The sequence below is a fragment of the Paroedura picta genome, chromosome 5 (assembly GCF_049243985.1).
Source record: "Paroedura picta isolate Pp20150507F chromosome 5, Ppicta_v3.0, whole genome shotgun sequence".
Lineage (NCBI taxonomy): Eukaryota > Metazoa > Chordata > Lepidosauria > Squamata > Gekkonidae > Paroedura > Paroedura picta.
Genome location: NC_135373.1, coordinates 113,696,651 through 113,710,397, shown reverse-complemented (window position 1 = coordinate 113,710,397; position 13,747 = coordinate 113,696,651). Strand labels below are relative to the sequence as shown.

General features: G+C 42.8%; 1 protein-coding gene across 16 annotated transcripts in view; it reads right to left on the bottom strand.

Moving 5' to 3' along the window:
- Nucleotides 1-589: 589 nt before the first annotated feature.
- ERC1 (ELKS/RAB6-interacting/CAST family member 1) overlaps nt 590-13,747 on the bottom strand; it is a 216,196-nt gene continuing 203,038 nt past the window's right edge. For 14 of the 16 annotated variants that reach the window (XM_077340007.1, XM_077340011.1, XM_077340020.1 and 11 more), the window contains one exon: nt 590-7,150. In XM_077340007.1, the coding sequence (XP_077196122.1) occupies nt 7,013-7,150 (138 nt within the window). In that variant the 3' untranslated portion in view covers nt 590-7,012. The other 2 variants (XR_013231416.1, XM_077340017.1) reach the window with 2 other exon arrangements.

Sequence of the window (13,747 nt, the reverse complement as noted above, 5' to 3'; positions counted from 1 at the left end):
TGCAAATTATTTTTTATTTATGCAAATTAGCCCCAGTAGCCCAGGGGAAGGGGCAATGACCACAGGAGGGGGGCTGGGGCAGGGAACCTTGCTAGGTGGAAGCATCCTGGCCATCACACAGCATCAGTAGATGTCCTGGCAACTTGGAAGCCACACAAACAACCCAGCCATCGCCCATCACAGGATCTCAGATTCTGATGCGTTCTCTTGAGGCCACATGGGGACAGGGAAGGAAATCTTGCAGGGAAGGAGAGCCAATATAATAGTGATCGGAGCGGTGTCCTTTCATCTGGGTTTGATTCCCCACTCCTCCTCTACATGCAACCAACTGGGTGACTTTGGTCTGGTCACTGTTCTCTCAGAGCTCTCTCAGTTCCACCTACCTTGCAGGGTGTCTGTTGTGGCTTACGGTAGAGAAAAGTGTTTGTAGCTCACTTTGAGTCTCCTTCGGGTAGTGAAAAGCGGTTTATAAAAAACAACTGTTCTCCCTTTTTCTTTGCAACAAGGAGGTTCATCTCATTTGGACCCCTGCCCACGCAAAACACATGACAAAAATCATGATAAAGGCACTCAAAAGAACAGACAGCACTGCTTTTAAATAATTTTATAATTTCCTGGTGAACTTAGTTTGTGAATAAAAAAGAAAAAAAAACAGAACAAAAGTGTTTATATTATCAAGGCAAAGTTGAATATATAATACGGTTTTCTTTGCAATTCATTATTATCCTGTCAGTAACATGACTCCATCAATAAAACACATACAAATTGAAGGCAGCGTTCGCACTCGCATCACAAACATCTCTCACCTCCCACGGCTGCTGCTGCTTCCAGAAGGAACTCAAAGTATGTCGGGGCTATATATGCAAAGCCAGGCTTCTCCTCCACTAAAGTGCAACACACCACTTCCCAAGGAGATAACGGATTGCCGACTGCAGGGGGACGGTGGGGGAGAGCGGGGGGCTTCCTATGGTTTCTCACTCGATATGAGAGTCTACTGGCACTGCCTTAATGAACGATCTAGAAAACCAGAAATTGGCATGGAACTTTTAGCATGAGATGAACCCTAGGGAAGCAAGAATACTGTTTTGGCAAGTATGGATGAACAGCATGTCATATAGAATTATACGGGAAGGAATTTTTTTTGGGGGGGGGAAGGGGGGGAATATAATCCTGTTTATTTATTCACCCCTCAGAACCTAAAAGTGAACATCCGGTAAGCACCAAAGCCTGATGGACAGAGGGCGAAACTCAGAACTTAAGATACCGTCTCAAGACTGACAGATCTTATCGAAGCCCAAGTAGGTGAATTAATAGCCACCTAAATCATGAACTGAGCAAACTGATGAGGAGAGGTCAGTGGGGAAAACCAGATTAATGGAGAAATGGCCATTAAATGTGGCTCTGCAGTTAGATCCCACATAAACGAGCCTGGCTCAAGAGAAAGATGACAGATGTCAGTATTTTCCCAAACTGGTATTCCCAATGGAACAGCTGTCACTCAGAGAGATCCCACTATCTGAATCCTGGCAACCTCAAACTGGAATTATAGCTATTAATCAGGTTCTTAAAAAACAAATAAACATATATTAATGTTTATAGATGTGACCAGTTGCAACAATATATATTTATAATATATGGATTTTATGCTCTCCATGCCCCTCTTTTAAGTTCAGATATTTTAACCCAGTGGTATAGAAAAGAACTACAAACCCCTTTGATACAAAAACAAGAAATTCTAGAGGAATGTTTTCAAAAGTAGGTGGGTACAAAACGACCACACACATGTAAACTGGCACCGCAGAGCTGAAGGTGCCTTTAGAAATGCTGAGCTTGCATGAGACATAATTAGGGCTCCTGCGTATACAAATATGCTCTGACGCCTCCCCAGTGTTAAGCCAAAACTGCAGTGTTACATCCCCCAGGGAAATCCACAAGGACCGTCGTGGCTAGCAAGGCCTAGCCGATCATTGTCCCTTTCTGTATTTCAAAAGCAGTCTGTACAGCAGAGCATTAGAAGCCAAGAGTTGATAACATTCCTAAGAGGCCACGCCGGTTTGGTCTTCCTTGGTCTGTCAAAGGCAACTGATAGGTACCATGAGCCTAAAAAAACTAAAATAAAATCCACGTCCTTACAGAAACTGGGAGGAGGAATCCAGAGCTTTGCCGTTTCATATTTTGAATTCCTTCGGATGACACATTAAATGCTTATATTTTTAAACACGACTTTTATTTTCATTTCTACTTCTACCTTTTAGAAAGTAAATCGAACAAGAGACACACGTTGTCAGTAACTGCCCCAGCCCGAGGACCACACAGACGATAATCAACAAGCAGAGAACAAAACAGGAAATTTTTAAAAAACCCAAAAAACCCTGAAAAAGTTGCAGGAGAAATACCAATGATGACAGGTTACAGCACTCGCCACACGTACTGGAAAAAAGTCATTATTCTTATTTTTTATGCTTTTGACACTAAAAAGTTTGGAAACGGTTTTATTCTTTTTAAAAAAGATCAGCAGACAGCCATTTTGTTCAGAAGGATAAGGCTTCCTCTACTTAAATGGAAAAAAGTTAAAAAATATTTAGTTTTTAATAAAAACAGCACCTGCTGAGCTGACAAGACCTGGTGATTGGCAAGAGAAGAATCTGCCTTGTCAATTCTGGCAGCCCTAAAGCACCCACTGCCTGGTTTTCTCACTCCACTGGCTTGGTTGGGGCAGTGTTATTAAATACAGGGCTCCCCACTTTCCTTTGCTTCTGCTGCAAGGTTTTCTAAAAGGGTTCCTTCAAACCCCAAGCACTTTGACAGAAAGATACTCCATAAAGTCACTGCAAGAACTTAGACTATAGTGATGCCAGGGAAACTATACTTAAGATAGAAACCAGTATTTTAAAAGCCACCCCACTACCTTTGGGTAAGAAAAATTTCATGGCACTCAAGCACAACAAGGTACGAGGGAGGTGGAAAATGGTGTTTCATTAACTCTTCCCCCCCCCCAAGATACAAGAATTTTCTCGAATGAAGTACCCTTTAAAACCAGGGGTAGTCAACCTGTGGTCCTCCAGATGTCCATCGACTACAATTCCCATGAGCCCCTGACAGCAAAGGGGCTCATGGGAATTGTAGTCCATGGACATCTGGAGGACCACAGGTTGACTACCCCTGCTTTAAACACCAGAATGGATAGAAACAGATGTCTAAAACTCCTATGACAAAATATTCACAACTTGCTCACAAGATACACAGAGAAAATTCCTTTGGATGAAAAGTTTCCTGAAGCTGTACTTGATTTTTTTTCCCCCTTCACTAAATGATATTCGATGGCACACTTTAAAGTGTCTCATCATGTCATTCATTTAATTGTAACTGAGGTTTGGGATTTCCAAAGAGCATTTTGGCATTTGTTGAGTGAAAAAACAAGCAAATGACCCCAAAAATAATTGTAACAGACTGTACACACAAGAAACGTATTTCATCTAGCTAGATTAATCCTTTCCTTAAACGTTGGCAGCCGGTGTCACTATGCAATTCCATGGCTGAAGTATTGTTTATACCAGGATTACCAATACTTGGTGATTTTAGAATGAGAATTTGTATTCTTGAGGATCCCTAAGATTTGCAATCAGCACTCCAAGAAATTATCTGATTTCTCATATACAAGGAAAGATTAATTGTACTATTTTTCTCTTCTGTGGAGGATTCCTGCAATTTATAAACCTTTCTGACGTTTAACAAATTAACATTATTGTAGCTCGAAACAGAAAACATGACACTCCTTAATTAAAGCCCGCTTTGTTATAATCCAGCAAATAAAACTCCATTCATGTGGAAGTTTGTTGGGGATTCATTGGGAACAGGATATTCTTGAATACTGGATTCAGGAGCAAAGCCATCAAAATGATTTCACTGTGGCACATTTATCCAGAGCTCTCTTTACTGAACACAGGCGATGACTCTTACTGGCAACGAGGGGGCCACATGTATCTATAATCCCCACTCACTTGAGCATGCTGGTAGACCATCTCATAGTGAACTCAACGTCAACTTGACTTCCAATGAAGCCAACTCTCTTAGAGTCTACAATGAAGGAAAGACGTTGAAACAGGCCATGTTGAACTCCAGCAACATGGTCAAAGCCTTTTATTAAAGGCCCCATGGTTCCTAAAGGAATATGGTGAGGATTCACTACTAGCCAAACAGCATCAAGAGGATTATCCACAACAGTTCATGGTTGATAGATCTAAATATGCTTGACTCCAAGGTCAAATATTGCTTAGTCTCTCTCTCTCTCTCTGTGTCTCTGAAACTTCTTTACTGATAGGCTCGGAATGGGCTTTAGAATGGCAGGACTAAACTCATGGAATGAGGTGGAAAAGCGTGTGGGAGGGGAGGGAGGGAGAAGTTGTAAGGCAGACATATTCCAGATTTGGAGTTGGCGAGGGAAGGGTTCAAACAGAAACCAAATGGCCAGCGTGGGAACTGGCTCTGCTCCACAAATCCTTCCAGAAAACATCCTGAGAGTGGAGCTGAGTGTAAACAATGGGTGTTATCGCGATTTCATTGCAGTCGGTCTTGCACGCACTGTGCTGGGAAGGGCGCGCTTGTGCCGAAGCAATTCCAGGGTGTTGTGTGTGTGTTTGTGTGTGTGTGTGTGTGTGTTTTGCTGCAGCACAGCCACATGGTGGCAGCTGAGTTAAAGACTCCAGGAATACTAGGATGGAGAACGGCAATATATGGGAAGTGCAATAAACACATGGGGATGAAGCAGCCACCATAAGCAACTATCTCTGACTGGCTCCCCTCCCTGCTCTTCACAAAGGCAAGTGCTATCAAGAAGCATCTCACATCAGAGGTTTACAAGCACCGGTCGTTTCAACCACCGATAAGGAAAATTCCACCGCTTCTCCCACAGAGAGAGTAGATTGTTTTACAGCAGGGAATAAGGGCAGCTGGAGACCCAGCTATACAACTTAATGGGGCAGGCCAGGGAGTGGTGGTGGTGTTGGGAAGAAGATGTTAGGCCTGAAGGGCTGCGATGGTTTTACAGGCAGCATTAAATTCCTGCAGTGAGTAATTAGGGATGGAGAAGAACAAGCTAGAAGGGAGATTTCAAAACCGAAGCTCCTATCAAAATCCGCTGATTCAAGCAACAGGGCCAAGGCGTGGCTCTGGTATGAGGCATGGCTCAGTGGTATGTACAGTCACTGTCTACATGCCTTCCGGTAAAGGCAATTCAGGCCTTGGGAACAATCAGGTCTCCCCACCGCCACCCATTTTACTGCGCTGTGACGAAAAGCATCAGCCACAGGCTATTACTGCCCTCGGTTCTAAAACTATCCCCCCCCCCCCCCCAATCTCCAGAAACCATGAAGGCGCAGACAAGGCAAGCTGTGCTTGCTTATGATGCACCTCAGTTCTCAAGTCCTTCAAGGAAGAAGCTGAACATCACTGAAACAAATTGGCACTGGATGGCCCCTTTGCATCCCTTTGCAATAAAACACCAGGGCTTTAACAGGAGTGCTGCCTTTCAGAGATTACCTTCCTTTCTATATTTAAAAAATAATCACTGATGTCTTAGGATAGGAGCTGTCAGATTTCTGGGGGGACAATACAAGCGGAAGAGAGTAAAATAAGAGAGAGTGGAAAGAATTCTTTCATGCGTTTGGCATGGCCTCTATAATAAGGTGGAAAAAAATCTTTCAGAGTGTCTGCCTTACTGACCTGGAATGCAGGGTCAAGGAAACTCCACTGCAGGAACTTCCATCTAAGAGATGCTCGAGTTGGAAATACAGAATATGGCGAATAGGACTAGTATAGAGATAAAAAAGGAAGAAAAGCAACGTAAGCAGGCAATCCTTCCTCTATTTCTTGCGCTCTAGTTCTCTATTTCTAGAACTATTTCTAGTTCTCGACCACTTCTATCTTACTGGCTCTAAAGGTACGATTAACAAGGAGAAGCTGCAGAAGGAGTTAGTTCCTCTAAGGAAGAATACAGTGAAGCCAGCGTTGCTCTGCTGAATACCTGCAGAATGACACTACGCATAAAGCCGCTGCACGGGCGTAAAACTATGTTCACAGTTAGTGCAAAACGTGCGAATATTCAGATTCCTATCCAGTCCATTAATTTGGCTTTGTGGACAGGACGCCATGTAGAGAACTATTTTGGACTCACTAATTGTTGTGTGGGGAGCTACGGAAGGTAAAAGCGTCAGGCGCGACCATATTTAGTACTCTGCTACTAGGCACAGTTCAAGAAGTAAAACTAGAAATGGTTTGAAAAGTCAACCATGAAGAAAGCACCCCACAAACGAGAATGCAAAGATACACAGAGGAGATAAAGGATGACAAATGGCCGGATGAAGGAAGGCAACTAAAGGAGACAGCGGCCGGCATTTCAGGGCCCAGAGGGTAAACAAAAATGCAGCTCCTGATATGAAGATGCTACACAATAACATTCTGCAGCCTTGCTTTTGTGTCATGACCGCCAAGAACAAGGGCCGCTCTCCCTCTGTGACAACTTCCCCTTCTAAAGTAAAATACTTGTGCATACACAGACAGCCAATCTTGAGCAATCTAAACTGGTGTTGGCCACTACTAGAGCATGCTCAGCTTCCCCCATCCAACTGGGAAAATAAACTGAAGGCAAGGGGTCCATTGCCACCACCTCATGAATCACCAGAACCATTGTCCAAAATATTGCCACTCCCGTGTTTACCGGGCTCAGCAAATTTCTGAGCGGACGCATCCCAAAAGCCAGCAGGAAAAGTAACTGGGGGGTGTATTCCAAAGTTAAAAAGGCAGTGAAAAGATGAATGCAGGCATGATTCAGAACTTCTAGACTGGAAGAGCTGAGATACCAGTGGAGTTCAGTTTTTGTTTTTATAAAAAGGTGCACCAAAAATTCCTGTCCTGGTTTCTCCCCTCATGCTCTTCCTCATCCCCACGACTCCTCGGACTGGCTGGGCTCAGCCCCTGGGCACGCTCCTCCTGGCAGGCCTGGCATGGGTCCTGGTCACGACGATTCCTCCAGGGCGTTGACGACTTGCTCCAGGATGTCAGGGCAGTGGTCGGCTATCTGCTGCAGAACGGCGTTGGCAAACTCCTGCAGCTCCGCACTGTCCCTCTCGCCTTTCTCCTGCTCGTCATGAAGCTGCAAGGAAATGAGACACAGAATTCATTAAGCACCTGAGGGCGTAAAGTAAAGGGTTCCATATAGGATCTGGCCTTCAGCCTGGCACTTGGTTGGGGGGGGGAAAGGCAAAAATAAAACATGTTTTAAAGTAACGACAGAAGGAGGTGGCGGAATAAGTGCTGAGTGAGCAACCTAAGGCAGATGCTGCTATAGTGAGAAAGCAACTACTAAGGACTGCTTTCACTTCTATTGCGACTGACATGTATTTTATTTATTTACTCCATCTCTACCCCACCTTTCTCCCCAATGGAGGTTCAAAGTGGCTTACATCGTTCGCTCTCCTTTAACACGGCACGTACAGATTATTTTACCCTTCAACATGCTGTATGTTGCCTCTCAGGCTGACCATTTCTTGCCTTGGAAAATAAGGATTGGGCTCCTGTGTCACTGACAGCAGGTTAGACCACAATATGTGTGTTTTTTTTAATGTAGAAGTCACATTTATTTATACATATATGTTGGATCCAGCATGATTTTCCTGTGGGTGCAAGGATTGCCACCCTCAGAATGGGACTTTCACCTCTCTTAACAGCACCCTGAAATGTCCCCTGAAAACCTGCTCCTGGGGGAGAGGGGGCCAGAAGAAATGGGATTGGGGGATTTTGAGCTATTGTGTGAGAGCAGAACCCATTAAAATGTTGCACACAATGACTCTTTTTCCAAAGAAGAACAAATCCACTGGAACTCTTGCATGCTGCTTCACACAAAGACAAGACACGGGGGATCGGGATGTTCTCCAGGCTGAATTATGGGCTGGTGAAAACATGTTCTGCATACATTTCCCAGAATGCAGGAGTACTGCGCATTACTAGGATAGTAAAAATAATTGAATAAACAACCCTTTCAAATGCAATTCTTGAAAACAGCATAGAATACAAACAACTTGTTCTAAATCCTGCTGATAAAGGATGAAGTCAGAGAAATGTGTATGGAATTATTTTTCTCTGATCCAGTGAGTGTTATTATATGACACTCATGGCATTTTGTTCTTAAATAGCCACTGCTAAGGAACCGTAGCGTGAGTATAAGAGATCCTAAGGCCAAAAATCCCTCATCCAATTCTGACTAAGAATTCAAAACTGCTTTGAATCCAGTTTTAGTACTCTAAAAATTCACCATGAAAGAATCACTGTGGACACAGCTCCATGGAGAGTAGCATCCACTTGAGTAAAAACACAACAATGAAGGGATGGAGGAACCTGTAGAGTTTCCAAGCAAGAGATACAATAAAATCAGAGTCCTTGAATAAATCTTTGTTGGTTTTAAAGGTGCGACTGGACTCTGCAGTTCCAACCTCTATCATGTGTTACATTTAAAAACAGAAGATGGAAATATATGACCAATGCTGGTATCTTTTGCATTCACCTCGATGCAAGAAGCTCTGCTAGAATTCAATATGAAGGCATCAAATGTTCAGACAAGGAGCATGTGGAAAACTGCATAAAAAGAGATGGGTCTTTGAAGAATGGATAGACATTGGGATTTTGGTGAGATGAAAAAAAATGATAAGATGAATTTTTTCATGTCTTTAGAAGAGTATTTGCACTCAGCCATGGCAATACTCAAGAGAAAACCAAACAAATCAGGACAACTGGCTTCAGATCTTGAATTAAGCTCCCTGTAACTCAACCAAACATGCTTTATAATTAGTTAAATTCACTCTGGAACAGATTACTCAAGGATACCACTGGCTTACACGCGCTACCACTGGAATTTCCTACACGAGAAAAGCTTCTGGTTTGAATTTGTCTATGGCCGTCTTAAGCGGAGTGTGAAGAAGAAATAAATACAAGCTTGCTTAATATGAACCAGTTCTGCTATCAAATGCAGGAATCATGACAACAGGGCACATGATTCATGTGCTACTAGTTTCATAGTGTCATGGACAAACAGAAGAAGCCTTATCATAATCAGGTGTAAGAAATGAACATGAACAAGCACAAAACTACAAAGAACACTGGCAGTCTTCAAGCAAAGGTTGGATACACACTTTTCTTGGATGCTTTAGGATGCTTAGGGCTGGTCCTGCGGTGAGCAGGGGGTTGGACTAGATGGCCTGTATGGCCCCTTCCAACTCTATGATTCTAGGATTCTATGAACACTGTTGACACATTCCACTATAGCTTACCTTTAAAGGTAAAGGTAAAGGTATCCCCTGTGCAAGCACCGAGTCATGTCTGACCCTTGGGGTGACGCCCTCTAGCGTTTTCATGGCAGACTCAATACGGGGTGGTTTGCCAGTGCCTTCCCCAGTCATTACCGTTTACCCCCCAGCAAGCTGGGTACTCATTTTACCGACCTCGGAAGGATGGAAGGCTGAGTCGACCTTGAGCCGGCTGCTGGGATTGAACTCCCAGCCTCATGGGCAAAGCTTTCAGACGGCTGCCTTTCCACTCTGCGCCACAAGAGGCTCTTATTTAGCTTACCTTTACACATACCTTAATATATAACTTTACATACAATTTAAAAGTTTTAAAATGTAGAGACTACATCATGGCTGCAAATTTTGTGACCTTCTAAGCTAAATATGCCCACCAAACATATACTATGGCCTGGCATATGTAATTGATAATCCTTGGGGTTTTTTCATGCCCAAGCAGGATGGATGCAACCCATCGGTTTTGGGTGTATATGGTTTGGTGGGTTGCAACATGTGCATGGCTAGAAACCACTCCTAAAGCGACCTATTCTGGAAATAGAGGATCTGAATAACTTACTCTGGTAACATCTAGATTAGATTACTGCAATGTGCTCTGTGAGGCTATGCTTGAAGACTGTCCAGTTTGTATAGAATACTGTGGCTAGAGTGTTGACTGGAATGGGTCATTGACACCATGCCACTCTAGTCTTGTTCCATCTACACTGGCTTACAGTTGCTTCTAGACTCGATTCAAGGTGCTCGTATTCACCTTTAAAGCTCAGTAGAGCCTGAGACCAACATACCTTAGGTCCACCTTGTCCTCTATGAACCTATTTGCTCACTCTGGTCATCTTTGGGGGCCCTGCTTCAGTTGCCACTGACACCTGAGGCAGGACAAGTGGTGACCTGAGAAAGTGCTTTCTTGGTCTTGGCACTAAAATTTTGGAACTCCCTTCCCAGAGACCTTCATCTGCCTCCCTCTATCAGTCTCTCCAACAGGTGAGGACTTTTCTGTTTTGTTTGGCATACCACCAATAACAGCTATTGGCCCTCCTGGTATTGTTTGGAATACATTCTAATGTAATTATTTTATAATTTTAAATGTTGCTTAAAGTTATTTAGGTGTTTTTTTTATGTGCACCTGACTGGGTGGAAAGGCAGCATTAAATTTGGATGCATAAAATAAAATATCTCCAAGGGCTAAAAAAAACTAATACTTCGGTGACCGCTACATATTAAAAGATGGGATAAAATAAAAGAACATTTATTTGTTTATACTATTTATATGCCAGCATTTCTCCTGAGCATCTCTGGAACCAATATGTGGAACAATAATATAAAAGCTATTTGGAAAAAAAATTAAAACAACAGATAAAAGGCATTTAAAAAATCTAAAGTACCTTATGCTGCACACCAGCATGATATCTCCCCCTTTACCCAGGTCCTGGGTAATAATGTAAACAAAATTTGAGTCCAGGGGCACCTTTAAGTCCAATGATGTTTTATTCAAGGTATATACTTTTGTGTTTGTTCACACTTCTTTGGATACTGAAGAAATGTGCACGGACACAAAAGCTTATACCGTGAATAAATATTGTTGGTCTTAAAGGTGCCTTTGTTCTGCTGCTTCAGACCAACATGGTTACCACACCTGAATCTGGCAAATAACAAATTCCCATCTTATAGGCAATAACCTTTAAATAAATTAATCGTGTCTCTTAACTAAGATAATATCAAGGCTTATAATTGATACTGTTGAAAATCTCACTGTTGGTAAATGTCCCTCTACAATTCCCCTGCTCTTGAAATGCTGCTCTTATTGACATTTTGGCAGGTAAACGCAGGAAACGACTTAAACCAGCCACAAAACCTTCTCAAAGCATGCCCCCTGCAGTGGGAGGTAGCCAGCCTAGGCGTCCTTCCCCACTCCAAACTCTGATGAGAATTCCACACAGGACAGTTCAGGGCAATGAGCAAGGACAGGACATGTTATGAGGCCATTTGAGGGTAAAGGTAATGACAAACTCTTAATAGATGTCACAGGAAGAGAAAAAAACAAAAGCCCAGCGTCTCTGGCAAGCAGTGATCTATATGGCATCTTTGTGCCGTACTGAATGGGGGTGATCGATCCATGTATGTCAGGTAGATAACCATTCGCAATACAGGCACAATGGATTTTTGTTCATCTCTGAAATCAGATTTCTAGAGTTATCTTTAACACGGTTACAGTATTCTGGGGCAGGGCGGAAGGTAAATGCAATAAAATAAAAAAATAAATCAGTATCTTCCAGATCAAGAGCTTGATCAGTCACAGGACCCATAATGCTGAACTCTAGCACAATGCTGCCCCCTCCTTACATTTTTTAAGGTGGTCTGTGTGCAAACTATTCTGTGGTGGCCAAGTAAAATGCCACCATTTAGAGGTGTCTCTATTTGGAAGCCATGCTTCCATGAGCAGTAATTCCCAATAGGTCATCATTCTTTGCAAATCATATTGCTTCACTAACTTCATACTTTTCATTATCTTTCTTTGGTATTTTATTACACGTGGGCTACTGGTAGTACTGCACACCTTAAAGGTAAAGGTATCCCCTGTGCAAGCACCAAGTCATGTCTGACCCTTGGGGTGACGCCCTCTAGCATTTTCATGGCAGACTCAATACGGGGTGGTTTGCCAGTGCCTTCCCCAGTCATTACCGTTTACCCCCCAGCAAGCTGGGTACTCATTTTACCGACCTTGGAAGGATGGAAGGCTGAGTCAACCTTAAGCCGGCTGCTGGGATTGAACTCCCAGCCTCATGGGCAGACAGCTTCAGACAGCATTTCTGCTGCTTACCACTCTGCGCCACAAGAGGCTCTACTGCACACCTTAAAGGGTGGCAAAATGAATCAGCAGGTATTTATAACAAGAGTTTACATTTCTGTGGGTAAAAATATGTTGGTGGGTTGGTTTGGGGAAACAGAGGCAGAGCTACTGGTTGTTGAGGGAGGCGGTGGTCAGAATGTGATATTTCAGATACGGGACTGACAAAAAACACCTTTCCAGTTCCTTCCATTATATTTGCTCTCTGAAATCACGCATGTTAAATCCAATGACCTCTCCCACCCCACACTTTTCACCAAAGTACAGCTTTGGACGGAGCATCTGTATTATTGTGGAGAACTTTTCTTCTCAATAAACAAGATGTTACTTCACTCCCATTACTGAAACTCTGTAAACAGCGAATGGCCAGGAAAAACAAACAGAGGAGCTCCAGGCAGGGGAGTATAAAGATTGGAACAGTTATAAAGGAGCACAGGCCACAAAGAGCCTGGAACAAACAAACAAACAAAAGGGAAGCACTTTAATCACCAGTGTTGGAATTTGCATCATTAATCCACCTGCATTTTAGAACAGCTCCACAGAGTCCCAGAAACCTGATACTAGTGGCACTTAAAGTTGTCTTTCTTCATGATTATGGACAGGAACATTTGAAGAGACAGGCTTTCTACAATCTGGAGAAGAATCTGTTTAAATTCCAAATAGCTGTAAGACGAACAAAACAATTCAGTTTCACACAAACCAAAGTTATTATCTCTTGCAAACAAACAGTTCCTTCCACACGTGGTTCCTGTTATATACAAAGAGTACAGACAGAATTTCACCAAGCTATCAATTGCACAACAGTCCTCAATGAAATACACAGGAAAGGTGGAATATAACTAAGGAGATTCTTGGAACACATTTAATACACAAGATGCATTCAAATCCCATTTTAAACACTACATGATGATAGAGAGAGCATGTGTGCATGCATCCATGCACATCTCTGAAAGTGTGGGGGGGGAAGGTGGACTGGATGTCCTTTTGTGGTCTCTTCTAGCTCTGTGTGATTCTGATCTACTGATATTATTAAATTTACTTCTGGGAAAGCACTGCTTCTTGATGATAATTACAGTATCAGAAGTACTTATGCCTGGGTACTGATTAAGACAACTGTGTAACTTCTACCATGGAAAGGAAATGTGAAAGATGAAGCTCTGAGGATTTGATTACCTCACTTGTGAAGCAGTGTTTCATCTTGTTATACAACTGTCAGTCAGAAATGAAATGTTCTTCTACAGCTTCTCCCTTGCCTTAGCTACCCATCAGAACTCCATGAAACTAAGAGGGACCAAAAGATGCATACCATCGTTCCCAGGAAGAAACAACATACATAAATATTTCTGAAATTCTCACCCTGCAAATTTCCTCCCAGCTTTAGCCATTTCTTGCAGCCTTTTTTCTTGTTGCAGAGTGGCACTAATGTGTTTACTTTTATGCAGCTGTTAACAGTTTAGATCTGTGTAATTTGGACAGGCAGCTGCACAGGTTCACTTTGCTATTGCAGCAGCATTCAGCTGCTTTTATCTACATGAATTTCTTCCATTTAGGC